This window comes from Lemur catta, chromosome 1, assembly GCF_020740605.2.
Source record: "Lemur catta isolate mLemCat1 chromosome 1, mLemCat1.pri, whole genome shotgun sequence".
NCBI classification, from domain to species: Eukaryota; Metazoa; Chordata; class Mammalia; order Primates; family Lemuridae; genus Lemur; species Lemur catta.
The window spans coordinates 59,489,742-59,517,464 of NC_059128.1; the positions used below are offsets into that span (position 1 = coordinate 59,489,742).

At 38.0% G+C, this 27,723-nt stretch overlaps 2 protein-coding genes across 9 annotated transcripts in view; one reads left to right on the top strand and one right to left on the bottom strand.

The window, feature by feature from the left end:
- Nucleotides 1-5,739, bottom strand: part of AP4S1 (adaptor related protein complex 4 subunit sigma 1) — a 74,078-nt gene extending 68,339 nt beyond the window's left edge. The window contains exon 1 of one of the 5 annotated variants that reach the window (XM_045569313.1): nucleotides 5,414-5,707. The gene's annotated coding sequence lies outside the window, so the exon portion shown is untranslated. Of the gene's footprint in view, nucleotides 1-5,413 lie in introns of all 5 variants that reach the window. The other 4 variants (XM_045569280.1, XM_045569305.1, XM_045569289.1 and 1 more) reach the window with 4 other exon arrangements.
- Nucleotides 4,670-27,723, top strand: part of STRN3 (striatin 3) — a 106,480-nt gene continuing 83,426 nt past the window's right edge. For all 4 annotated transcript variants that reach the window (XM_045569241.1, XM_045569249.1, XM_045569268.1 and 1 more), the window contains exon 1: nucleotides 4,670-5,295. In XM_045569241.1, coding sequence (XP_045425197.1) covers nucleotides 5,014-5,295 — 282 coding nt within the window. In that variant the 5' untranslated portion in view covers nucleotides 4,670-5,013. The remainder of the gene's footprint in view (nucleotides 5,296-27,723) is intronic.

Genomic DNA, 27,723 nt, shown 5'->3' on the forward strand with positions numbered 1-27,723 from the left:
ATATGGACTGGGGATTATGCTGTATAAAGGAATTACCATTAATTTCATCAGTGTGATAATGGTATTATGGCATGTTAAAAATAAAAAAAGCTCCTAATCTGTTAAAGATACTTGAAGTATGTACCAGTGAAATAATAAGTCTAGGATTTACTTTAAAATTTTCCTCACATAGAAAAAAAGTAACATAGATGAAATAAGCATGGCAAAACCTTGTAATTATTAACAATGGGAGTTCATTAGAGTCTTTTTTTTCTGTTTTTGCATGATTCAAATTTTTCAAAATAAAAAGTAAAAAAAGTCTATTACATAATTTAAAATATCCAATTGTTATACAAAAACCTATAAAAGAAACAAAGAGCAGTAGGAGTTATTTTAACTGCCTCTAAAGAATTCTTTGATCTCTTTTTTTGTGAGGTAATTGTCATGTAATAGGTTAGCCTATTAATAGAAAGACAAAACTAAACTTTACCATCATTTAAAAATATGTTTTTATAAAAAATATGTTTTTGTGAATTTATGCCAATTTAAAACATTCTCGAAGGGAACGCTGTCTCTAGTATAGATTTCGGGGGCCAGGTGTCCATGTCTGTTATCCTTCTTTTGAACATTCTCCCCTGTTACTCCAACGAGAGACAAACCAAGCCTGTTAAATTATTACCTAGGAAAGTTTTGGCAGTTTCCCATTCAGTCACATTTTCCAGTCATTTTGCTTTTGTGTCTACAAACCTGGTTGTTCACTCTTAGCCAATGTCCAGGAGGGACTTGGCTTCAGGCAATCTTTTTTAATTTTTTTTTCTTTTCAATTTTGACATCTCTATGTGTTAGCTATTATACATTATCATTACAGCCTATTTTTTTCTGACTTATATTACCCAGGAGACAATTCCAGAATGAACTTGGACTAGAATTTTATATAGCATGCTGAGTGTCCTAAAGGTTTTAGTGTCTGTTTTTTATAATTTGTGAAGGTCATTTTCCTTTTCCACACAATATATTATCTGAATGGTTCAAGTGCCTTGCATGTATTTCTACAATTTTCTTAGCCACGGGATTACTGTAAGTAAATACCTTATTTTATTTGGCAGGTTAAAACATGGTGCAGGTCAAAGATGCCTCCTTTTCTGTTCCATGCCCATTATATATTTTGCTACTTTGGTTTTTGAACACGTCAGCTCTTTCTCTGGGTTCTAATATTTGCCTGCTGTCTCTGTTTACAAATGTAAACACTATGTCATTTCCCTAAGTGACTGAATTACCCTGAAACTATCTAAAAATAATTTCAAACATATAAACAATTTGGAAACCAGAGTCAGTAATATTGAACCCATTCTTCATAGGACAGTATGAGGCAGAATAGTGAAGGAAGACTTTATTTCAAAATACATATATACATTCACTGACATAAGAGTGAGAACTATTTCGTATTCTACTAAGGACGTGCTGAAGTGAACAAGAACTTTATCAGTTTTCTCTCTTCACTATGGAGATGAAAATACTTGTCACAGCCTTTGCAGATGATGTAAAAGATGATTACATTAGTGTTTGTGAACGAACTGGTTTCAGCTCTTTGGTAGAAGGATGCAAGGTACATAGCAAGATAGAAAATTGTATATTCAGAGGAGTAATTACAGGGAGCTATATATTTCTCAAATGCAGGGTCAAACTTCTTTGAACATCAGGTATTAGAATAAGTGGTAAGAAGGCATCTGAGTTTTATCTGCTCCTGACTTAAAAGCCTGGAATTCCTTAAGGTACCTTTGCTGACATTAATACATACATATGAAATATGACAAGTCCCTCTTTGGTAAAAAATAGAACAAGCACATAATTTCTAAGATTAGCTAATAGGAAAGAAAAACCATCTAAAATTCTAAATTGATGGCATTTATAGACATTCTTAAAGATCATGAGCAGTAGATTGAAACTGGGAGAATCTATGGGGATGGAGGAGAGATGAACAGGACTGATGAAAGGACAGCACAAATAGGAAGTTTCAAAGGTGAGACTGAAAGAGGAAATGACTAAGCCACAGTTTAGGGACTGAGTTCCAATTAGGTGAGTTGTAGGTGATAATGTGGTTTTGGAAAGCTCATTACCTACAGAGGACAAGATTCTAGAAACTCACTGCAGTGTTCTCAGGAGTCTTGTACACAAAGCACAACATAAATAATTTATGAAACATTCTTCCAACAAAGAAGAAAATCTTGGTGTCCTTTACTGTAAAACTGGGCAGTTCCGTTCATTGAATCTTGAGACAGCTGGTATAATGACAACAAAAAATAAAAAAAAAAATGATTGAATTGAAGTGAAAACATTCCTATTAGTCTAGTCTAAATTTAAGTTATTCATCAAACATTTATTGGGGGTCCACCCTTTCTCTGACATTGGGGGTACAAACAAGAGGGGCATGGGCCCTGCCCCTCTATGAAGCTGCAATCCTGTATATAAATGACTCTATGGTCTAGAAAGAACATAGCCAAGGACTGCATTATTGACATTTATAAAACCATGGTTAAAGTGAATGTAGACATGTTTAACTGAAATTCTTGAAATAAGGAGCACACTTTAAGTTAAAAAAAGGTAGTTTTAAGACAGATCTGGACAAGATATTGAGAAAGCCACGGTGGTTGGTGCTAAGTAATTTGCTTAAAACTAGACTAGAAACTCTTGTGAGGACAGAGATTATGTCCATTTGGTTTACAGTGGATCACCAGGGACTAGCAGAGTATCTGAAAAATAGTAGCCAATCAAAAAATTTTTAAAAAATACATGAGCAAAGCAAAAACTTATTGTTACGGGCAAGTCTTGCTTTCATAGTGTTTAGTATGAGTGTTATTAACCAATATAAAGATGATTTAAATATAGTGTAAATAAGTATTAAAAAGATAAATACGCGATGCTACTAGAATAGAACAGGGTGTCTAATTAAGGGATCTGGAAGGTTTCCTGGACAAGCTAATGCTTGAGATGAGTTTTGAAGGAAGAAGGGAAAGAAGGGCAATGGAGCACACCATGTGTTAAATCACTATGGTATCAAACAGCACACATTTGAGGGACCAAAAACAGTATAGTTTGACTTGAGAGAAGAATGGGGTGGCATGGTGGTGTGACGGTAGATTAGGTGTAGGATGCATCTAGAATTTGAAGCATCTTTATATGCTAAAATTTTGGCTTTATTCTAAATTTGGAGATTGCTAAAACATTTTAAGCAGAGGAATAACATGGGATAGGATGTTACTGAGAAAGGAACTGGATATGGGGGCTGAGTCAAAGGTACTAGAATAACTTCTAGGTTTCAGGTCTGTAGAACCACTTAACAAGGTAGTAATGGTACTCTTAGTAGTAGTACTGTGACTAAGACCTCATTTCATATAGAAATAAAACATGGCAGCATGGGTAACAAGTCCAGTTGGCTTTCCATGAAAGTATAATAACAGTAGAGCAGACACGATAAAGTAACATGTACTACATTATCTCTTTGAAATTACATCCTGAGTGATCGGTAGCTATTACTCTATAGTGAAAACTTTATTAGCTTTTACAGTGGAGAAGAAAAAAAAAGTAATGCAACCAATTGTATATGCAATTTTCCTGTATAGCTGTAATTACTGAACCTCTTTTCCTTATGTTGTTAAATATTATTGTCCTATTTTTCAACCGAATGCTCACTAGCTATATTAACTTTAAAAAATTTACTAATGCATTAGGATATTTCCTGGGAAACTAAGCACATAAAAATACCCACTACAGTACTTAAAAGATTAACCTTGTCTTCTAACATGTACATTATGTTCACTCAAATAACATTTAAAGACCCAGGAAAACATCTTTAGCCGTTCATTTAGGTTTTTAAATTGTATTCGCAATGCTTTTATTTTCTATTTCGATCAAAATATTCTGCCATTAAGACAATATTTGTGAGCTTATTCACGTCTCAAACGTCAAATTCTTAGTCTCCTTTAAAATTACCTTTTGCCCACCATCGTCAGGACCTAAAGGATTTCACTACCTTTTCCCCCTCAAAAAATGAAAACCATCGCCTCTGCTCCTTTCCAACGCTCCAAACACTACCCATCCCAGAATAGGAAAGAAGAGAGGACACAAAGTGGAGCAAGTTAGGACGCGGGACCGGGCGCGCAGAAATGGGACCAAAGCCCGGTCTCCACACAGAGACGAGGAATCAGTCACCACGTGCGGAAGGATCTGGGCTACTTGCCAAGAGAGAACGTCTCTTAAATCTCAGAAATTGGTGCTAAGAAACCACAGACAGAGCGAGGGACGGACAGAGAAAGAGGGCCGACCCTTTGGGACTGCCTGAAACACGCAAAGAATGCGAGAAAAACGTCAGGAATTCAGGACGGGTTGCGGCCGCCCAGAGCCACCAGCCAGATCAATACCCAGCTCGGAAGGCAGGCTCACGGAGGAGACCCTCCGCTGGGAAACGGCGCCTGGGGTCTGCCGACGCGAAGGAAACTGATAAGCGAGAAGCCCAGGGCCGACTCACTCCTAAAAGCCTGAGTCCGAGCCCCAACGTCCAGTAACCGCCGCCAGACTCCCGGACCCGGCCTGAGGGCGGGGCTAGGGGTGGGGCCTGAGTTCCTTTCCCGCCCCCTAACGGCGACCCGAAGTGTGTTCTCAGTACGCCTGCGTAGGGTGAGGCCGGACTCTATTTGGCTGTTAGGCATGCGGCGGCAGCGGCGTTCTCTACCCGGCATGCTGCGCGGCAGCGACGGCCCTACGTCTATCCCCTTCCGAACCCTGCCCCCTCTCCCCCTCCCGCCGCGCCCCCCCCCCCCTAAAGTGAGTGAGTGAGACGGGCAGATGGAGGAGGGATTGTAATGGCGGCGGCCGGCAGCTCCCTGCTCTGACCCACGGCAGGCACACAGCAACGACCCCCTCCCCGCCCCTCTCTAGGCCGGCCTCCACCCCGCCGCCAGCGCGGGGCCACCCTCTCCAGCCCTTCCCCCAGCTGTCGGCGTCTCGCCCTGCGCCCCGGCCGGGGCCCCACACACAATGGACGAGCTTGCCGGAGGCGGTGGTGGCGGCCCCGGGATGGCGGCCCCTCCCCGGCAGCCGCAGGGACCGGCGGGGAACCTGAGCCTTTCGCCAGGGGGGAATGGAGCGGCGGGCGGTGGGGGCCCTCCGGCCTCCGAGGGAGCGGGTCCCGCGGCAGGCCCCGAACTGTCCCGGCCGCAGCAGTACACTATACCGGGGATACTGCACTACATCCAGCACGAGTGGGCTCGGTTCGAGATGGAGCGGGCGCACTGGGAGGTGGAGCGGGCCGAACTGCAGGTACCTCGCCGGGGTCGGTGTGCGGGACGGCTGCGGCGGCGGGGTTCCCCGCCGGGGGGGTGGGGCCGGGACTCCCCTCAGCCGGAGCCCGCGCCTGGGGAGGCCGAGAGGAACCTACCTGTGCTGCTCCGGGGTGATGGTCCTGGCAACGGCTTTTCCTGGAGTCCCCCTCCCCCTTTCCCGCAGAATCTTGCTCCCCAACCCTCTCTAGCTACGCGGTGCGGGCTTCCTCGGGGCAGCCATTTTGGCTTTTAGCATGGCGTCTGCGGGGGCTCCTCAGGAGGCGGCCTTCCCGGGCCTCCGGGACTTGGGGCCGAGCACCTCTCTGTGGGAGAGTCCGGTTTGGGGCTGTTGGGCACAGAGTTTGCTTTTGTTTGCTCCTCTTTAGATGAAGAACCTGAGGAGAGGAACTGGGATGGGCATCCTACTACCTTTCCCGGACCACCCCCCCTTTCCTATTTGGCATGTCTGCCCCCCTCCCTCCGGTTTGGTGCGCACTTGCCCTTTGACAGACGGCCACGCTGCTTTCCAGGGCTGCCACCAAGCACAATGGCTTGCCGCTGACCTGTGAAGTTTTCATTTCTCACCGTCAACTTTAAGTACCTTCTTACCTGAGATGCTGCCTTACTCGGATTCTCTAGTTATTCCCTAGTTAGTGACTCATCAACGCCTTCAACATTGCATTTTTCTTTTAGAGTACCCTTCACTAGACCTCTCCCAAGCTCTACAGATCCCCTTCTTTACTCATAAAAAGCCAAACTAGACTGTCTGTGCTGTATTTATAGAACAACTGAGAAAAGATTTAATGTTAGCTTGCAGTCAGACGTACTTGGCTCACGTTACTAACTCATGCAGAAGCAAAGTTAAATGTCCTGGGGACCCTTCATAGTTGAGCCTGACTTCATTTCTCATAATGTGAACCTTTGATAGGCTACCTTACCTAACTTTTGAAAGACTTTATTAGTTCACGGCTCATATCTTGGACAAGTTGGCTGCATTTTGGGGGAAAAGATTATTAAGATTAACTTTTTTGGGTATTTGTGTTTATTTTTAAATCCCTTCCCTGGACACATTTAGGCATAGTAGAAGAAAGCGTGCATCTAAATAGTTTTGCACCTGTTCTTCAAACTGTTGTTACTGTTTAGGATGTAAGCAGTATTTTTCGCTGTCATAGATGTCGTATGCCTACCGTGAATAGGAAAAATAGAGTGTTGAAAGAAGGAAGATTGGATTATCGTAGAGAGGGTATCCTCAAACAAATTGTGTCTCTTTAGTTTGGTTTTGAACTAGTAAACTTTTATTTGACTCCACAAAGTGGGTGAAGTTCAACTTTTAAAAAATAAAACTACTTACATATTTTGACACTTTAAGAAGTCAAAAAATTATAACACCTGTTAGTTAATTCAGCGTTTTAGAATTGTGCTTTGATATAATATGGGGCTTTTTTTTTAACTTTTTAAAAGTTAAAAAAATAACTTTTGAAAAGCTTAAGTCAAAATTGTATGTTTCTTTTAACTTGTGTACAGTCTGCTTTAAAATACTTGGGACTTATAGAGTTCTGTTAGTATACCACTTATCTGCTACTCCATGCTGCAAACTTAATTTTCTGTGTAAGCGAAGTTAGTAAAGCATTTGTTTTTTAAAAATTGCATTGACAAATGCATTAAGGCTTGGGCCCACTAAATAATACTTCACCACTCTCTGTTAAAGTTTTTTGATCTTTGTACTGTGGTGTGCAAGTTTGGGATTTAACACTTTTCAGTAAGCTTTAACAATGTAGCTGAGAAAATGTGTTACTTGTGTCTGAATTAATAAAACCTAGTGTATGTTAATGAAGCCCATATTATCTGCTCTAGCCCTTGCTTTCCCTTTCAGTTCCCTCCTTAACAGGAACGGAAAAGTCCTTTAAGGAAGATTCCTTTTGCTTGCTTGTTTTCAGTTGATCTACTATTGGCACAGTAGTTCTATTAATAATATAGCCATTCTAAGTTTGTTTGCGTGTTTTGGAGAAGTCCTACAGTGTTTCTGGACTCTTAATTTTTTATAGAGATTTTCATTATTTCGTATTGATTCTTTTGGAATAAAACATTAATATTTGTGTTTTTTTGTGCTATACATTTCTTTAAAATATTTTATTGAGTTAATAGGGTTTCCTGTTTGCTTCTGGAATCTTGAGTTTGCTTTAGGTACCTTCAATCTTTAGTAAGATTGCTTGTGAGATACATATTTTAAAATGTATGTGTTGAATAAAAAATTTATGGAAGAGTTTTAGTGAAGTATCAATGGATTTTAATTGTGAACTTATTCCTAAGAAAGATAACACAGAAATAGGACAAGCTACTTATTCTTACATATAGCACTGTATACACATATTCAGTTCATCTACACATATTTTTAAAGTGTTCGTAATTATGAATAATTTCAATAATGAACATGAAGAGATTAAGATATACCTGATTTTGATGTAAAATTTTAATATGGAATCATTGTCTCTGGCTTTTGAAAAGATAACTAAAATGGAACTTTGCTCTGTGATTCTATTCTATGAAAAAGAATAGAAGACTTTTAAGGTAGGGGTCTGTCTTAGAAACTTTCAACTAAACTAAAGGATCTTATCTTAAAGCTCTTTTATGTCTGTGACGATTCCTTTAGTTTGGACTCAGGTAAAGCATTGTTATTAGGGTTCTAGGACAAGGGTTTCTAAACAGAAGTGCCTGTCAGAATCACTTGTGGAACTTTAAAAAATGTACAGTCCTCTTACCCTCCAGAGATCTGGATTAATTTGTTCTAGGGCTTGAAAAAAAATGGACTATCTGTGGGATTCTGGTAATTCATGTTATATAAAAATTATAACTGCCATTTAATCAGTACTATAAACTTATGAGATAGGTATTCCTATTTTACAGATGAGACAATTTAATTTAGATAGGTTAGATAACTTTGCCAAGGTTACCCAGCTGTAAAGTATTGCAGCTGAGATTTGAACCCAGGTCTGTCTGATTCCAAAGCCAGCGTATGGTCTTATCACCACTCTTAAAACTACCAGGTAAACTGTTGTCTTAGCATTTTTTTTTATAGATATGGAATCTGACATAGTTTGTCTAGCATTATGCGGCACATACCACTTGAATGCATTTGAGTAAAGCTTTATTGAGCCTTCATGATGTGCCTGGCCTACTTTATGTGTTAGTATATTACAAATATGTCCTGGTATTTTTTTTTTCTGTAGTTCTTGGTATGTAATAAATATGCTTTATTTATATATTATGGTATACTTTATGGAATAAATATACTTTATATGGTATTTATGGCATATCCAAAATGCTTGTCTCCCAACTATAAGAATATGATATAGTTAATAGATAGAAAATATAGTCCTGGAGCTTATATTCTAAAACTACTGATTCTCCAAAGTAAAAAATTTGTTTGCACCCTCTGGCATACAGGTTAGTCATAACGTGACAGATGTTGCTGCCTAAATATCCTTAATAGGAGATATTTTGCTTAGACATAAATTGAGCTTTTCATTTTTAAGGGGAGAAAACTTGAACTGTTTCCCTGTACTTTTTATTGTCAAGGTTTTCAAAGGCTGGTTTAGAATAGTGAATAGCAAATCCTGGTGCCTTTCCCATGACAAGATTTTTATGAATTTACTATGAAATTACAACAAAAGTCAGAACAGTATAGTATTTTTTATAAAGGTGCTCCCTTTTTTCTGGGATTTTTAGTCTTCATACATTTTTGGTGTTACGCAGTTTCCTATTTCAAATGATGATAATGCAGTTATCATTTTTTGATAGAATTAAGAGTCCACAACTTTATGTCCCTTTCCATGTTGCTTTTTGAAGCCCTTAAAAACAAAAGTTTGGGGACCACTGATCTCTAAAGCATTCTCTTTATTCTCCTCTTACTTACCCATTAACTTCAGTCTATAGTCTGTCTTTTTGCTCTACTCCTTTCTTCTGAACTTTGTAGAACCCTATTTTTTCTGTTGATAGTGACCTTCAAATTGCCAAATACTGTGGTCCTACAGACCGTATGTATGTACTGAACCAACACTTTGTACTATTGACTAATTCTTCCTCAAAATTCTTTCCTTTTGCTTTCACTCTCTTTTCCCTTTGGTCCACTTACTACTTTTCTTCATGTTTCTTTTCCTTTGTTCCCAGTTGTTGTTACTTGGAGTTCTGGTTCTTTTTTATGTTTTCATACTGTATATTGAATTTGAAATCAGATTTTAGCTACCATTCACCATCTTAATATCTAACATTTATTGTTTACTGTTTGCTAAGTGTTATTCCAGTGCTTCAGCATGTACTCATTTAATCCTCAAAACAACTCAGTGAAGTTGGTAAAATTGTTTTTTCTTTTTTCTGACACCAGAATATTCAGGCATAAAGGTTAAATAATCTGCCCAAGATCATGCAGCTAGGAAGCAGCAGAGCTGGGATTTAAATTTAGGCTGCCTTTAGAGTACCAGTCCCCAACCTTTTTGATATCAGGGACCAGTTTTGTGGAAGTCAGTTTTTTTGGGGTGGCGCGTTGTTGTCTCAGCTCCACCTCAGATCATCAGGCGTTGGATTCTCTTGGGGAGTGCGGCAACCTGGATTCCTCTCATGTGCAGTTTGCAGTGAGATTCCTGCTCCTGTGAGGGTCTGATGCCCCAACTGATCTGACGGGGGCGGGGCTTGGGCGGGGCTGCAAGCGATGGGGAGTGGCTGTGGGGCAGGTGGTGCTTCGCTGGCTCACCTGTGGCTCTGTTCCTGCTGTGCAGCCCGGTTCCTGAGATCTGCAGCCAAGGGGTTGGGGACCACAGCCCTAGAGGCCATGTTCTTAATCATTCTACGTTTTTGATGTCCCATATGTATTTCTAATTTCCTGTTTAACTTTTCTACCTTCAAGTACATTCATTTAGTTCATCTCAAGTTTTTGCCTCTTCCCTCTGACATAATGCACTTACTCATTCTTCTTTATTCCCTGTCATCATTAATGTTATTACTGCCCTTCCCATCAATAGATACTAGAGAGGCCAGTGGATCCTCCTCCATGTAGATGTTCAATCTCTGAGTTTTATTGATTCTGTCGTAATTATTTATTCAGTGAATATATTTGCAGGCAACCTTGTGCTAGGTGCTGGGTGTATAATGATGGATTATGAAACAGAGACCTTGTCTTCATGGAGCTATACTCTAGAAATAATAAAATGTTACAAATGACAAAATGCTGAGAGAATAAATGGTGATGGGAAACCTATATATGATGGGCTTTCAGATAATAGCTAATATTTATTGAGCACTTTCTGTTTATATCAAACATTTTAAGTTCTTCAATATATATCTTAGCTCATTTAATTCTCCAAAAATGCTTAAAAGTACACTTTTAGATTTGAAGTATGGGGATTACCCAACCATACAAAAAGCATTCCAGTTGGAAACAACGCCATTAGCAGAAGGTCTAAGCAGGAAAGAAGGAGTTTTGTTGAAAGTGTATGAACTGGACTATAATGATTCAAGGGGCTACGTAGTATAGGTAGCCCCTATCATAAAATATATTCTAATTCAGTAATTTTTAATTTGGGGGGATTATAGTCTCCTTTGTATATACGGTGAAAGCTGTGGAACTTCTTCTAGTTAAACAAAAAATAAGAAAATTTTGCTTACAATATCCATGAAGGCGGACCACTGAACTAAGGAAATAACCTTGATTTAATCTGTGCTTTTCATTTCTCAACTACTACTGTCTTAGTTCAGGATGCTGTTCCTGCCCGAATTCTCTGTGGTAATTTAACAGTTTCCTTCCATCCATTGCCTGTCTCCTAACAATTTATCCTCTAAATTGTAAATATGATTGTATTATATGTCACCTTTAATTTTTCACTATGGAGAGTTGCAAACATGTAGAAAAATAATATTGTGACCTGTCCATTCATAAACCTGTCATTCATCTTAAACAATAACAACTCATGAACAGTCTTGTTTTACATGTACTTCTATCCACTCCTCCCCATCCCAAATTATTGTGAAGTAAATCCCAGAATCATATAATTTTATCCATGAATATTTCAGTATATAGCTAAAACATAAGGGCTTTAAAAGCCAACTGCAATATCATTATTGTAGTATACCAAATTTTTAAGACAGGTTAGCTATTCCTTAATATTATCAAATATCCAGTGTCCAAATTTCCAGTTTTCAAACTTACCTTTGAACAGTTTGAATCTATTTCCAAATAATGCATTATGATTGAGACCCTTTCCATATTTTTCTTTTCTTTTTCTTGCCATTTTTTGTTGAAGAAATCAAGTTGTTGGTCATGTAAAGGTTCCCAGAGTCTGGGTTTTGCTGAGTGCTTACCTGTGGTGTACTTTAACACGTTCTGTTGTCCTGCTTGTTTTCCTTATAACTTGGTTAGTTGGATCTAGGGGCTTCGTCAGAATTTGTCTATTTTCTTCTATCTTTTTGGGAGGCAAGATCACTTCACAGGTGTTGATGAGGTCTTCCATCAGAAGGCACACACCAGTCGGTTGTTTTTTTGTGTGATATTAGCAGCTGTTGATGTTAGTGCTTAGGAACATTAATTTATCAAGGGCCACCTTAGTTTTTAAAAAACTTAAGAAATTGAGATATAATTCACATAACATAAAATTTGCACTTTAAAATGTACATTGCTGTGATTTTTAGTGTATTCACTATATTGTGTAGTCATCACTGTCTGATTTCAGAACATTTTCATCACCCCCAAAAAGGAACCCTGTACCTATTAGCAGTTAGTCTGAATTCCCCATCCCTTGACAACTACTAATCTGCTTTCTGTCTGTGGGGTGTTGCCTTCTGGACATTTCTTATAAATGGAATCATATAATATGTGGCTTTTTTGTGACTGGCTTTTTTCACTTAACATGATGTTCTCAAAGTTCACCAAGGTTTAGCATTTAACAGTACTTCATTCCATTTTAGGGCTGAATAATATTCTTTTGTATGGACATATTACATTTTTGTTTAACCGTCAGTGGACGGTCATTTGGATTACTTCCACTTTTTGGCTATTATCAATAATGCTATTGTGAACATATGTTTTCAATACTCCTGATTGTATATGTACCCAGGGTAGAATTGCTGGGTCATGTTTGACTTTTTGAGGAACTGTCAAATTATTTTCCAAAGCAGTTGCACTATTTTACGTACCAGAAATGTAGGAAGGTTCCAGGACTACCCTTATTTTTGTTTGAACTTTGGAATGTATTTTTATTACTTAATTTTTTTTTTTTTTTGGCAAAATGCCTTCCCTTTAAATTTATTTAAATTAGTTTTCTTTTGACTCCAAGGATTGTGAGAAATTGCCAAACAGTTTTCTGAAGTGGCTGTACCATTTTACATTCCTACCAGCAGTGAATGAGAGTTCCTGTTGCTCCACTTTTAGCATTTGGAGTTGTTAGTGTTTTGGATTATAGCTGTCCTGATAGGTGTGTAGTAGTATCTCCTTGTTTTAATTTACATTTCCCTAGTGAAATACAACATTGAGCATCTTTTCATATGCTTGCTTTGCTTGTTTGCTTTGGTGTGGGGTCTGTTCAGATCTTTTGCACATTTTGAAATTATATTCTCTGTATTTCCTTCCTCCTGACCTTTACTTTGTTTTTAGGTGGAATGATGTTGGGCACTGTTTCCAGTCATTTATGAGTAAGTGTTGATTGAGTGGCAGCCAGCATTTACTTGTTATTACATTTAACACTTATTACATGTCTACCTTTAAAAGGTTTTTAAACTTTTTCTACCAGTTAGGAGCCTGTGGAGGCCTGCTGGGAACAGGACTTCTAAAAGGCAAGCATATCTGGAAGGCTGTGTTCCAAGGCCATTTTTACTGACTATGAGGTCTCTGGAACCAAAGGGAGCACACAGCTCTTCTTATAAATGATTTATTTTTTATTTTTATTTATCCCATCTATTTGGGCAAGAGATGTGCTTATGTGTAGAAAGCAAAGAATAATACAGGGACTCTTGGTGGCAAACCTAACAAAACCAGAGTAATCTGGGAAAAAATAACTTGTGCTCCTGGGTATACAGTGAACCTTCCTGCTCAGGCCATTGGACACAGAATACCCTTCAAGGGTATTGTATGAAAACTCTAATGAAAAGTTAATAAATGAAAGTAGATTTGTGCTCTTGTTAAAAAAGAAAAAACATTCTTCAGTGGCTTAATCTAAAGGAAAGACTAATATTTTGGACAGTACTGTGGCATCATCTTAGCTCACTGCAACCTCAAACTCCTGGGCCCAAGCGATCCTCTTGCCTCAGCCTCCTGAGTAGGTGGGACTACAGGCATGCACGCCATGACCCCGTGCTAAGTTTTCTATTTTCAGTAGAGACGGCGTTTCACTGGTCTCGGACTCCTGAGCTCAAGCGATCCTCCCGCCCTGGCCTCCCAGAATGCTAGAATTAATGGCATGAGCCACCAAACCAGGCCCGTAGGAAAGACTAATGTTAAGATCACCTTGCCTTTGGCTCTCCTTCCAGTGATGCTACCAAAGGCAGTGATTAAATTTATTTTGGAGTACTTATAAAGTCTCTAATTGTAAGGGAATGAGACCTGTAGTGGCTCCCAAACCTAGTCAATCATAATCACCTGGGAGGCTTTAAAAATGCAGATTCCATCTCTAGTTATTGTGATTCAGTAGTCTGAGTGAAATCTGTTTCTAAAATGCTTATCTGGTGATTGTGATTATTAATCAGGTTTGAAATTAGTAAGCTACATGACCAAATGCTTTTAATGATTTGGTATAATCCGTGACTCCAACCTCTTTCCCCTTTAACCTCCTCACTCTCATTTGCATTTTAAGCTTTAGTAATATGTCACTCCCTTTTCTGTAATTGCATTGATTTGCACTGCACATGCTTAAGTTGTTGCACTTTTATTTTTTATACCTGTTACTCTTACTTTTCTGTTTCTAGTACATTGAAGCTACTGTTAACAGGAAGTGCCTGGTTTTGAATATGCTAGGACTTTTTGTTGGATTTAATTGAAATACATTGTGGTGGTTGATTACTTAGGTGAAAGCATTACATGTCCGTAAAAAGAACTATTAATAACACTTGTTAACATTTAATGAATACTTTTCTGTATGTTGTTACACCAACCCTTTGTCATAGGTAACTGTTACTTCCATTTTACAGAGAAGGAAACATGTACGAGACGTTAAATAGCTTGATCAACATTAAACAGTTAATAAAATAGGTAATAAAGCCAGGAACTGCTGAGTTGCTTTTGACCAATACGTAATGCTATCTCAAGTCAATACCAGTACCTTACACTTTGTAAAAAGATTTTTTAAAATTCCGATTAAAAAATTTTAAACTCCTAATTTTATTTTTTTAATAAATAATACACGCCTCAAAATTAAGTCTTGTACTCACTGTGATCCTGTCTACCTTCACCTCTGAATTGGTAACAAACCACTTTTTTTAGTACTGTGTGTATCCATCCCTCTAGTGTTTCTTTATGCCAGTGGATATAAGCAAATATTTATTTTCCTCCCTTTTTGATGCAACATGTGCTAAACTATATACCCTGTTTTTCCCTTTACATTTTTCATTTAACATACCTTGCTGATCATTCAAAACCTGCTAATAGAGAGCATCCTCACTTTTTTCTGACAGCTGTGTTCTGTGTATATGGGCCATAGTTGATTTAACTAATCCACTATTGCTGGACAGTTGTGTTAATTTTGACAAAACATATGTAGCTGTGTTTTTTCTTAAATGTGTGAGCAACCAGCCTTACTGCCTCAAAATAGACTCAATGTTATTGCCTTTTTTTGTTGTTTCAGAGTTATTAGCAGTTGTAAAAAATTTAAGATTTTGTGTAATGCCTCATCGCATGGCTTGCATTTATATTTGAACTTAAATTAGGGGTCACAGATGTTTTAGCTTTGAAAGCTGTTAACCAGAGCTTGGTTCCATTTAAGCTGTCTTTCACTGAAATCCTGTGAAAGAGTGAGAAAGATGAAACAAAGATTTTAAAAAGGGGGTGAAGTAGATGGGAAGAGAAAAAAAGTGAAGGAGAAACAATGTATGACTATAATATGCCACTAACAGTTGTCTTAGATAATAAAACTAATTCATAGTGGCCTAGACTAACATTTGTTATGTTGCTTTTTCCTAGAGCCTTTAGAAGTGGACCAGACTTACATAAACTTATATTTAAAAAGGAGGTGTGGGAATGGGAATTGAGATTCTAGAAAATCTCTGTATTTGTGAATCTTTATACTTTGCACATGTCACTACACCCTGGTCATTTCCTTCTTAGCACTTAATGTAATTCACAGTATAAAATTTTATTGTTTATTGTCTGTTTTTCTCTAGATCGATTGTAAGTTCTTTGAGAAAAGAGGCCTGTCTTTTTTTTTTTTTTTAACTCATGTATATGCAGTGTGAGAGTAAAGGGCCTGGCACGTGATAGGTGTTTGTTAAATATTTGTTAAATGAGTGAAGTTGCTGAGGACATTTCATTAAACTGTTGAGAGATGGAAAGCCGATATAATTTTTGTGGTACAATTTATAATTTTTATGGTGGGTATATACTAGGAGAAAGAGCCCACAGGATGGAGATAATGTATTGGTAGTAAATTAATACTCTTTGTCACCCACTCATTTGATGTTGGAATGAAACCAGACTTCCTGGTTTTTATTATAAGATGTCAAAAATAATTTATTCTCTCCTCCCCCTCCTGGGACATGGAGTATCAGAGAAATCATGACTTTAATTAAAATGAATTGATTCTTGGGATTAATGCACTGTTGGGGTTACTTTTTTCCATTCAAAATGAATAATTTTTATGAGGAATGCTTAAAGACTTGGCAATGCTAAGGGAAAACAAAAAATAAAGACAGAACTTCATATTCTGTACCATAAATCAGCTGTATTAAAAAAATACTTTGAAAAGGAATACAAATATTTTTAAATACTTTGTGATTTTTGGTGATGGAATTATTGGCAGCTTTTATGTTTTCCTTATTTTTTTAAATGACCCAGCAAACATTATAAAGTAGGTGTTTTCTTTTCTTAAAATTGGTAAGTTTCAGGAATAAATTGTTTAGTTATGCCAATATATAGTCATTGTTGCAAAAATAATTTGTTATGAAACAGCAAAATGAACTTGTTAGTATTTTTAGTGAATTTATAGACTAGTTTATCTTTCTCCCATTTCGTTTTTTACTGATTTCTTTAAAAACTGTGAAATACACCCTTCCTTACTAAGATTTTATTATATTGTTTGTAATTGTATTCAGTTACATCTATTTATTTTGAGAGTTTCTATATTTTTGATATTTCATTTATTGTTAAAGTAATACATTTATACGAAAATTTAGCTATAGAAATGTAAAAAAAAAAAAGTAGCAATAGTTTTTTATAATCGTAACCTTCCAGGAACAACCACTGCTATTTTTGGGGTGCATATCTTTCAGAATTTTTTCTGTACATATACCAAAGTGATTTTCAACTGGAGGCAGTTTTGCTCCCATGAGACATTTATTTGGCAAGGTCTGGAGACATTTTGGCAACCAAAACTGGAGGAAGGTGCTACTGGCATTTAGTGGATAGTCAGTGATGCTGCTAAACATGCACGGGGTAGCTTCCCACCGCCTCCCCCCCATAAAACAATTAATTCAAAGTGTTATAATGGTGATTATACATATACAACCCTGATACACAAGTATATGTGTTTGTGTGTATATAGATACATCGTTTCATGTCCAATACCTAGAAAAATGCCTGACAGTAATATAATTGTTGCACTAATTAATTGTTGGGCAATGTTGATGCAAAATAAGCTCTTACTGTAGTTAATTTATTTTAAATATTGTTTCATTTCATTGTATCTGCAGCTACCTCATTTTTTAACAGCTACAGTGTTACATTTATGAAATGCTGTTATTTCTTAAATTTTAGTCAAAGAACTCATACCCAAATACTAGAAGACTTATGGCCAAAATACATAGGGAAAATGGGAAATTGTAGCTAAATGTACCTTTATTTACAAAATGTTCATTACAGAATTTTTCCTTTGTATGGAGACTTTTGGGACACCCTGTAGTTGGCCCCTACGCAGTCTAGCTTTTCAGAAGCAGACACTTCCAACTTTTCTGATATTTACTTCCTTAGTTTTAGATAATAGACCTACACCATTATTTCTTGTCTCTGGCAATACTGAACATTACTTTTTGACTTCCCGTTATGGTAGTAGAGGACTTACCACACCTTTTATATCTCCTTTCATCATATTCAAATGTAAGTAATTAGTTAAATTGTTTTTACATTATTATAACCATGTAAATAGTAATTCTTAAGTATACTATGATTACTTTTCATTTTCTGTTACCTTTTTTTTTTTTGCTTGTAGTTATTTGCCTCCGTTTTTTATTTGCTTAGTTTTCTAAGTATGTATTGTTATATTGCCAAAAATTCTTGGCAACTGTCAGGGTTTTCAGACTCTCAAGCACATTACGTTATCTACCAGTTCTTCCTCTTCTGTCTATGTGTGGAAGTGGGAGGAGAGGACTTGCCTTCCAGAGCTGTCCATCCCCTTGATGTGGTCTAGACTTGTTCTTGAGGTTTGTTTCAGTGTTGTTATTCTGAAAGTAATGTCTGCTGCTTTCCTGCTGAGAATCCCTTTTTTACTGGCTTGTTTCTTGGTTTACCCCTTCATTTTGCTGAAGTATGTTATCTGATCATTTCTTTTTTCTTTCTTTCCTTTTTTCTTTTTTTTGAGACAGAATCTTGCTCTGTTGCCTGGACTAGAGTGTTGTGGTATCAGCCTAGCTCACAGAAACCTCTGACTCCTGGGCCTAAGCTATCCTCCTGCCTCAGCCTCCCAAGCAGCTGGTAGTACAGGCGCATGCTGCACAGGCACCTGGCTCCATTAATATTTTGAAAACCATTTCTCTTGACTTTGAACTTTAGCATCACTTTAGAAGAGTTTGCTGTTTTGATTCTTGATCCTATTTTTGTATATGTGGTTTGAATTTTTTTCCTAGTATCTCTTGTTTATCCTGGTGTTTTGAAATACCATAAAAATGCATGGTAGTCAGGTGCTGAGAGAATATTTACTCTGTAGACCAGTATATCTCAAGAGGGGGACACCGTGGGCATTTAGGTGGAACCATTTTTATGTTGGATTATATTGTGCTTGCAGGGCTTTTGGCATCCCTGGCTTATAGGCATTGAATACCAGTACAAATGTCCCCAGACATTTCCAAACAACTCCCTAGGCAGAGGCAGCACTGATTTTTCTTGAGAAGTGGTGTTGTAGTCCCAAGTCCTAGGGTACTTCCTCTGTTTAGTAGTGAGATGATGGACCTCCTGCTGATTGTAAATTTTTCCTTTCTTTTGGTCTATCTTCTGAGGTAGTCTCCTTCATTTTTCAATCCTATTAAATTTGTAAAAACATTTTCTACTTCTGTGGTTTTTTTTTTTTTAAATAAAGGTATTCTGTTTTTATTTAATGGAAATTTTTTGAGCATACTGTTTTTATTGAATTTTTCTTTCCCTCAATTGTTGGTTTGCTTGGAGTTTTTTCGTCTTTCTTACCAGGTGCTTTCCTCAAATGTCACTGGTGACCATTGACTATCTTCTCTCTTCGTATTTAAGAATGAGGTACTATTAGGCAAGATCATAGCTGTGAGCTTTATGCCTTAAATATTCAAACTAATTTTCATTCCCATTCTTCTAAATTTTCTCTAAAAAGATCATTGACAGTGACTTTTAATCATGTCTGCTTTAGCCTTCCCATAGATTTGTTTTCTTAAATCTTTTATTTATACAGTAATTTGTTTTCTGAGCTTTGTTATAATTGGTTCTCTGAATTCTCCAGATAACTTCCTGTGTAAACTTCTCTTGCTCTCAGATGTCCATCATTGTAATTTTAGTAATTTTATCTATAAAGAAATACAGTTTGCCATCCTTGTGCTGCATTTTGTTTAGAGCCTACCTGCAGGATAGTATTCTATCTCTGATGTACTCTTTGGAATCTGGATTCTTCAAGTCTTTTGTCAGAATTCTCTTTCTTATATTTCCATTAGTATGTGGTCACTTTCTCTGTAGATTCTTTTTTCTTTTTAAAAATTTTTATGTATTTTGGCCGGGCACGGTGGCTCACGCCTGTAATCCTAGCACTCTGGGAGACCGAGGCGGATGGATCGCTCAAGGTCAGGAGTTCGAGACCAGCCTGAGCAACAGCGAGACCCTGTCTCTACTGAAAATAGAAAGAAATTATCTGGACAACTAAAAAATATATATACAAAAAATTAGCCGGGCATGGTGGCGCATGCCTGTAGTCCCAGCTACTCGGGAGGCTGAGGCAGGAGGATCGCTTAAGCCCAGGAGTTTGAGGTTGCTGTGAACTAGGCTGACGCCACGGCACTCACTCTAGCCTGGGCAACAAAGTGAGACTCTGTCTCAAAAAAAAAAAAATTATGTATTTTATCAATTTTAAAAATACAACTAGTACTTTCCATGTCCTGTACAAGAAATCTCCCTTTCCCACCAAGTTTTTGTTCTGGAAACATCATATTCTGAGTTTTGCATTAAGATCTGTCCTAGTCTGTTTTGTGTTGCTGTACAGGAATGCCTGAGGCTGGATAATTATAAAGAAAAAAGGTTTACTTGGCTCACAATTCTGTTGGCTAGAAAGTTCAAGATAGGGCATCTGCATGTGGTTAGGTCCTAATGGCTGAAGGTAAAGGGAAGCCTGTGTGTGCAGAGATCACATGGAGAGAGGAGGCAAGGGGGTAGGGAGGTGCCAGGCTCTTTTTAACAACCAGCTTTTGAAGGAACTAATAGAGTGAGTAATTAATTCATGACGGATCCACCCCCATGACCCAGACAACTCCCATTAGATACCACCTCCAACACTGGGGATCAAGTTTCAACACGAGGTTTGGAGGGAACAAACATCCAAACCATAGCAAGGTCTGTGATCCAGCGTGAATTAATTTTTTTTCCAATTTTTTTAAATTGTGGCAAAATAAAACTCGGGGAGTTCTTTATATTCGTGTTACCACATCGGCAAGTTGTACATGTGCACACATATTCCTTTCTCTTAGGTTGCTCTTAATATGAGAAAGACATTTCTATTGTTATAAGGCATAACTCTGCCCATTGTTTATTCCTTCATTGGCTCTTTATATAGGCACCTACTGTGTGCTAGGGACTGTAAACAAAATAAAGCTCTTGCCCTACTGGAGGTTAAATTTTAGTGGTTAGAGAAAGGAAATAAAGTTTGTTGGGTGGTGATAAGTTCTATAGAGGAAAGTAAAGCAGAGAAGGTTGACAAAGAATGGGCTAATGCAGCCGTCCCCAACCTTTTTGGCCCCAGGGACCAGTTTCATGGAAGATAGTTTTTCTATGGACCAGGGAAGGGGGGGGATGGTTTGAGGATGATTCAAGCACGTTACATTTATTGTGCACTCAAACCTCTGTGCTAATGATAATCTGTATTTGCAGCTGCTCCCCAGGGCTAGCATCACTGCCTCAGCTTCACGTCAGAATATCAGGCATTAGATTCTCATAAGGAGTGTGCAACCTAGATCCCTCGTGTGCACAGTTTATAGTAGGGTTGGGGCTCCTATGAGAATCTAATGCCACTGCTGATCTGATAGAAGGTGGAGCTTATGTGGTGATGCTGGTGATGGGCAGCAGCTGAAAATACAAATGAAGCTTCGCTTGCTTGTCCGCTGTTCACCTCCTGCTGTGTGGCCCAGTTCCTAACAGTCCATGGACCAGTACCAGTCTGAGGCCAGGAGGTAGGGACTGTAGGGCTAGTATGTAGGAGATTTTTATTTAAACTGAGTCCCTGGAGAGGACCTCACTGCTGAAGATCAGATACCTTTGTTTCTCTCATCTGCCATTACTGCCTTCTTTTATGGTTAAGATACTTTCTTGTGTACCATTTAAACTTTTTTTTTTTTTTTTTGGTGACAGTGTCTTGCTCTGTTGCCAAGGCTGGAGTGCAGTAGCATGATCAGAGCTCACTGCAGCCTCCCGTGTCAGCCTTCTGAGTAGCTAGGACAATAGGTGTGCCTCACCATGCCCAGCTAATTTTAAAATTTTTTGTAGAGATGGGATCTCGCTGTGTTGCCCAGGCTGGTCTTGAATTCCTGGCCTCAAGCGATCCTCCCCCCTTGGTCTCCCAAAGTGCTAGGATTATAGGTGTGAGCTACCGTGCCCTGCCTAAGCTCTTATTTTTTACATATATATTTTTTTTTTTTTTTTTTTTTTTTGAGTTATTTTCTTGGTGGTCACCCTGATGATTACAGTTAACATCTTAATTTATAACAATTTAATATGGATTAATCCCAATTTAATTACAGTAGCGTACAAAAACTTTACTCCTGTAAAGGCCTATTCCCTTCCCTCTTTTTGTGCTATTATCCTGCAAATTATGTCTCTCCATTGTATACCCATCTACACAGATTTTTAATTATTGCTTAATGCAGTTGCCTTTTAAATCAGGAGGAAAAAAGAGTTACACCTCCCCATACATCTATACTATCTATTTTTACATTAAATTTTATTTTTTATTTTTTTTAGAGATGGGGTCTATGTTGCCAAGGCTGAACTTGAATTTCTGGGCTTAAGCAATCCTCCCACTTTAGCCTCTTGAGTAGTTGGGACTACAGGGGCATGTCACAGCTAGTTAAAGAAAAAAAATTTTTTTTGAGATGAGATCTATGTTGCCGAGGCTGGTCTCAAACACTTGGTCTCAAATGATACTCCTGCGTTGGCCTCCCGAATTGCTGGAATTACAGGCATGAGCCAGTGTACTTGGCCAATTACGGGTTTTTTAATTCTTTTATGTTATGGTCAGTCAGATGAGGCCACACAGAAGGAGATACAGGAGAGCCTCAGGAACACAAGGTTTATTATTATACTCACAGGCCTTATAGACAGCCACAGCATGCTATTCAGGGCCCTCCAGAGTAGTCAGGAGGCAGAAGACAGCAAGCAGGAAGGGGAAGGTTTAGGCCAGAGCCTTTATTAGCGTTTCCCTGGGAAATGCAAGACAGGTGTGGAGTTAACAGTCTAGGATTGGCTAGTTTGAATAATTTTGTCGGGCTCTAAGATACAGGGTGGTCCAAAGTTGTTTGGTACCTGGCAGTAGGATGATTAGAGCAGGATATTGCCTTCTGGGGTGTAGGGGCCAGATAGAGGAGGTGTGGCTCTGGATTGATTAGTTTGGATATCAAAGGCAGGCTCGTTTCTGATCGCTTGCTATCTGTAAAAAATGGCTAGCTTTGGGAGGGGAAGTCTCTCCTTGCCAGAAAGGTTGAGATGTCAAAATATCATAATATATGTGTACATATGTATTTATACACACAGTACGCTGGATATTGAAGATTTTTCAGGTTAATCAACTCATGTCCCCATCTCATTTTTCAGGGTCTCAAATCTTTCCTTTTCCCATGTGGAAAAAGACATAGCAGAGCTGTCCAGATTGACAGTTTAACTTTCCTGGTGCTCTGCTACTCTTACTATTAGGTCCTGGTCCTTAGCCTTTTGTGGCATCCTGCTGCTAGAAATGGAGTCATTTTTTTATGCTACTAAAGAACCTTCTGGCTTTCATGCTTAGTTTTTCATTGCCCATTGCTTACTTTTACCTCTTGTTATATTTTTCTAAAGGGTCAATTGCCTTTAGCAACAAGAACCCAATTCCATCGTCCTTACAATAGCTCTTTTCCTCATATTTCTCAAATACTTGATACATTGCACCTTCTAATGCAGAGGTTGGCAAACTGGCTTGTGGGCCAAATCCAGTCCTGGGCCTGCCTGTTTTTGTGCTGGCTCGTTATTAGTTATAAAACAAACAAAAACAACAAAGAAGACTATGAATGGTGTCCAAGGAAGGTATTTAGTATGTGGCGCACAGGTTTGCAACTTGTGTATTTCCTTCCACTAGAAAACTACCTAGTTTATCACCAATGAAAGTTTTAACAATTGCACTCCCACTTTGTGCTAGGAGCTGTCTGTTCTCCTCACCCACCAGTGATGGAGTTTCTCATTGTTAGCTGGGTGACTAGGTGCAGGGTGACCCAACTCTAGAACTTTATTTTGGAGTCAACTTCATTTTCTTGTGCCATTCCTGTCATCAGTGGTTGCAAGTTGGGTTCCCTGGGGTAGCTAACTAAGGCAGCAATTAGCATGCAGAAAGTTTATTAGGGAATACTCTTAGAATCAACATCTGTGAAAGGAAGCAGAAGGATAAATTAGGCTGCAATGCAGTATGAACAAAAAGCTCAGTTGACCCATTGGGGAACTCTGCAGCTGGGACAGTCCTCAGAATTTTCCTAGGTTGGGGCAAGGAGCTAGGCCCTTATACCATGTTTTGGCCAATCATTGGATGAGGGCCACTTAGGAAGGTAACTGAATTTAGCTGAGGCAATTCCTGAAGAGGACTAACAGCTGAAGGCTATTTTCCAGTAGCATTCCCGGCAGCTAGATGATAAATCCTTCATTTAGGCAGCACGTCCCAGTGTCTGCTACATGTAGCCTCATGTGAGTTTTTCTAATTATAATTTATTTCTCTATTTATTTACTTGCTCTGTCACTCAGGCTGGAGTACAGTGATCATGATCACTGCAGCCTTGAACTCTTGGGCTCAAGCAATACTCTCACCTCAGCCTCCTGAGTAGCTGGGGCTAGAGGCGTGTGCCACCATTGTCCACTCTCTTTTTATTTTTAAAACTTGTGGTAATTTTCGTCTTTAATGAATTAGTTTTTCTCATGAGCAAACTGTCAAAGACAATTCTCAGGTTCTATACATTTTTACTGATAATATGGTGAACAGTTCTTCCTAAGGCATTTTTAAAAACTGAGCTGTTTGGGTGTTTTAATGTATTTAAATAATGAGTTAACCATATTAGTACTGGAAATATCATCATAGAGTCCTGAAATCCTAATCCTAGGGATTGAAATTTATAGCTAGGAAATCTTAAAAAGATAGCTGATTCAGCCCTTATTTGACAAATGAGGAAGTTGAGAACAAGAGAGAGGAAGGGTTATAAAGCTGGTTAGTAACAAGTAAGGATTACAGTATAGGTCTCCAAACTTCCAGGCTAGTCCTTTATCAATACCTTCACTTAATTTCTTAGAATAATTTCTAAAGAGAGAATATTAGAGTTCTGAAACTGAGCAAGAATTTTTTGTTTGTTTGTTTGGTATGGCCTGTAGAGTCATCTCGACAGGCTCCTGGGAACAGTGGTAAACAATGTACAGGTGTTTCAGTAAAAACAAAAAAATTATAAAATCAGCTTCTGGAGTTACATCATTTTGGACAGATGAATATGAATTATTTTTAAACTTCCTGGAAGATGATTCCACAGTTAGCTTTGGAAACTTCTTCCTGACGAGTGTGTTATCAGGTAATGGAAACTTCACTATTTATTTGCTGGCAGAATCATAAAATGAACATACGGTTTTCAAATGAGGTCTGAAAGTACTCTAGAATTTAAAAATTTAGTATTTTATTTTCAGTGGCAGATTATCTTAAACCTAGATCATCTGAATCATAACTGTCACTTGACCCTGGAGTCAGAATTTGCATTTGTATATGTTTGTTGTGGTGCCAAGCAATAATTGTTTTGATTATTCAGGGCTAATATTAAGGAAAATAGTAGAGGTAATCTTAATGAATAAGATGCTTTTGAAATAAATAAAGACTAAATTCCTTTGTAATATATGGAATTAATGTTTCAGAATAATGTGAAACTGAGAAAAATTACATGACTCCTTGACCAGCCTTAAAAAAAAAAAAAATTACGTGACTTACCATGAGGTGCTCAGGAGTCCAGGCATTCCAAACTTAAAGGAATCTTATGGTGGTGTAGTTGGTAGCATTAACATGTTGTGAGCAGAGATTTAAGTTTGGCAAAACCACATCATTTCTTTTTTTTTTAAAGTGTAACTTGTTAAATTAAATTTTGTTGGGAAGTTTTGTATTTAGTTTTTAGTTTATTTGGTTTTGTGTTTGTGTAAGAACTATATGCATACAGAGTATTTAAATAACCTTAGAATAAAAATAACTTATGTAAATATTAGAAACTGTCATAATCTACCTGGTAAGATCTGCTTGATAATCCAGTAGTTACTAAATGCTAGTTTCCTTTTTAATGGGGAAATATACATGTATGAAAAAATAATTATAATGAATTGAACTGAGTACCAATAGCAGTTTTTTTAGTCTGTACTCCTGAAAAGATGTTTTACTAAGCTTAATTTACAATCTTAAGACATTTGTCAACATAATCTTCCTTTTACTTTAGATTGCTTATATTAGTGAAATCATACAGTATTTGTCTTTTTGTGACTAGCTTATTTCATTTAGCATATTGTCAAGGAGGTTCATCCATGTTGTATCATGTGTCAGAATTCCCTTCCCTTTTAAGGCTGAATAATATTCTGTTGTATGTATATACCATGTTTTGTTTGTCCATTCATCTATTGATAGACACTTGGGTTGCTTCTACCTCTTGGCTATGTGAATAGTGCTGCTATAAACGTGAGTGTGCAAATATCTTTTGAGATTTTCAGTTCTTTGGGATATATACTCAGAAATGGCATTGCTGGATCATATGATGGTTCTATTTTTAATTTTTTGAGGAACTTTCATACTGTTTTTTATAGTGGTTGCACAGTCTCACCAGTAGTGCACAAGGGTTCCAATTTCTCCATATCCTCAACAACATTTGCTTTCTGTTTTTGTGTGGGTGGGGGCACGGGGCAGGGGAGGAGTATATATATGAGTCTTCTTTCCTGAGTTTATAGCCTCTTGTCCTGTTCCATTCCACATTTCTTAAATTAGAGTGACACAGATGCTGTTACATTCTCTGAGCTTTATTTCCTTTTTTTTTTTTTTTTTTTTGAGGTAGAGTCCCACTCTGTTGCCCAGGCTGAAGTGTAATAGCACCATCACAGCTCACCGCAGCCTCAAACACCTGGGCTCAAGTGATCCTCCCGCCTCAGCCTCCTGAGTAACTAGGATGACAGGCTCATGCCACCATACCAGGCTATTCCCATTTCTTAGTGTAGCTTATCATCATTATTGTCACCGTTAAGTCTTTAAGTAACTGATAAGAATTAGTATTATTAATATCATCCCCATGTTACAGATACAGAAACTGAGATAATTAATTTGCCCAGGGTCACATGGTTAGTAGGTGTTAGGATTGGAATTATGAATTGGAATCTATTACTGTCTGACTGTAAATCCTGTGTTCTTATTCAAATGGCTGTTCTGTTGTTCCTACTCCCCTAATCTACTGCCTTTGGAAAAACAGTCACTGTGTCATTGGACTGCCACAAAGAGGAAGGCTTTTGAAGCCATCTCTTGGATGCTATTTAAAATAGAGGGAGTTCAAATTGAAGAAGGTAATCAGAATTTGTGAGTAGTGTCTGTAGCAGAATACCAGGCTAGACAGGTGCCTGGAGCAAGAGGCTTTAAGTGATTGCTTAGGGCAAGGGTGGGAAACCTGTGGCCTTCCTTCTAGGTCCTTAAAGTGGGGCCTTTTGACTGAATCCAAGTTTTACAGAACAAATCCTTTTATTTTTATTAATACATTTTTGTTCATCTTTAATATTTTTATTTTATTTTTAAAATGAACATATTTAAAATACCAAAGAATAAAACAAATTTCAATGAAATAATCCTCCCAGATTGACTGGTACAATAAGAACATTAGTAAGCCATAAGGGCTAAATCGACAGCTGCTGTGCTCATGATTTAGTTCTAACTTCCCCTGCCTGACTGGTGCCACTACTGCTGGAGGCTGGTTTGCAACAGTTTATGGGGGTCAAGTACTGGAGTAGTTATCAGCTTTTGACAAAGGTGCACTGTTTCTGTTTGAAGGGGAATTTGTGAATAGTTGCATAGCTCAATGGTATTTTTTAGTTCTGTCTGCTTTTAACAGCCCATCATGTCAGAGAAGACCAAGAGAAAGCTGAAGGAAGAAAACAGATTTTTTTAATGAGGATTGGGAATTGCAGTATTATCTTGTTTCTGCTAAAGATAAGATGATTGGCTTGCTTTGTGATGCTGCAATATCAACATTAAAGAAATTCAGTGCTCATCAGCATTACAACACTCATAAAGATCACAAATATTTTACATTAGAGGGAGAGGCATGAAGGGTTATATTGCAGAAATTAAAAGATGAAAAGCAAAAGCAAAGACAATTCTTTAAAGCAGCAATAAGACCTGAAAATAATACCACTGAAGCAACTTATAAAAGCAGCTTAGATACTCAGGGGAAAAACGGGAAGCCATTCAGTGATGTAGAAATTATTGAAAAAATGCATTGTTGAAGTTGTAGGATGCTTAGACCCTAGTGATGTTTCAAAGTACAAACAACTGGGTCTTTCAAGAAAAACTGTAACTGATTG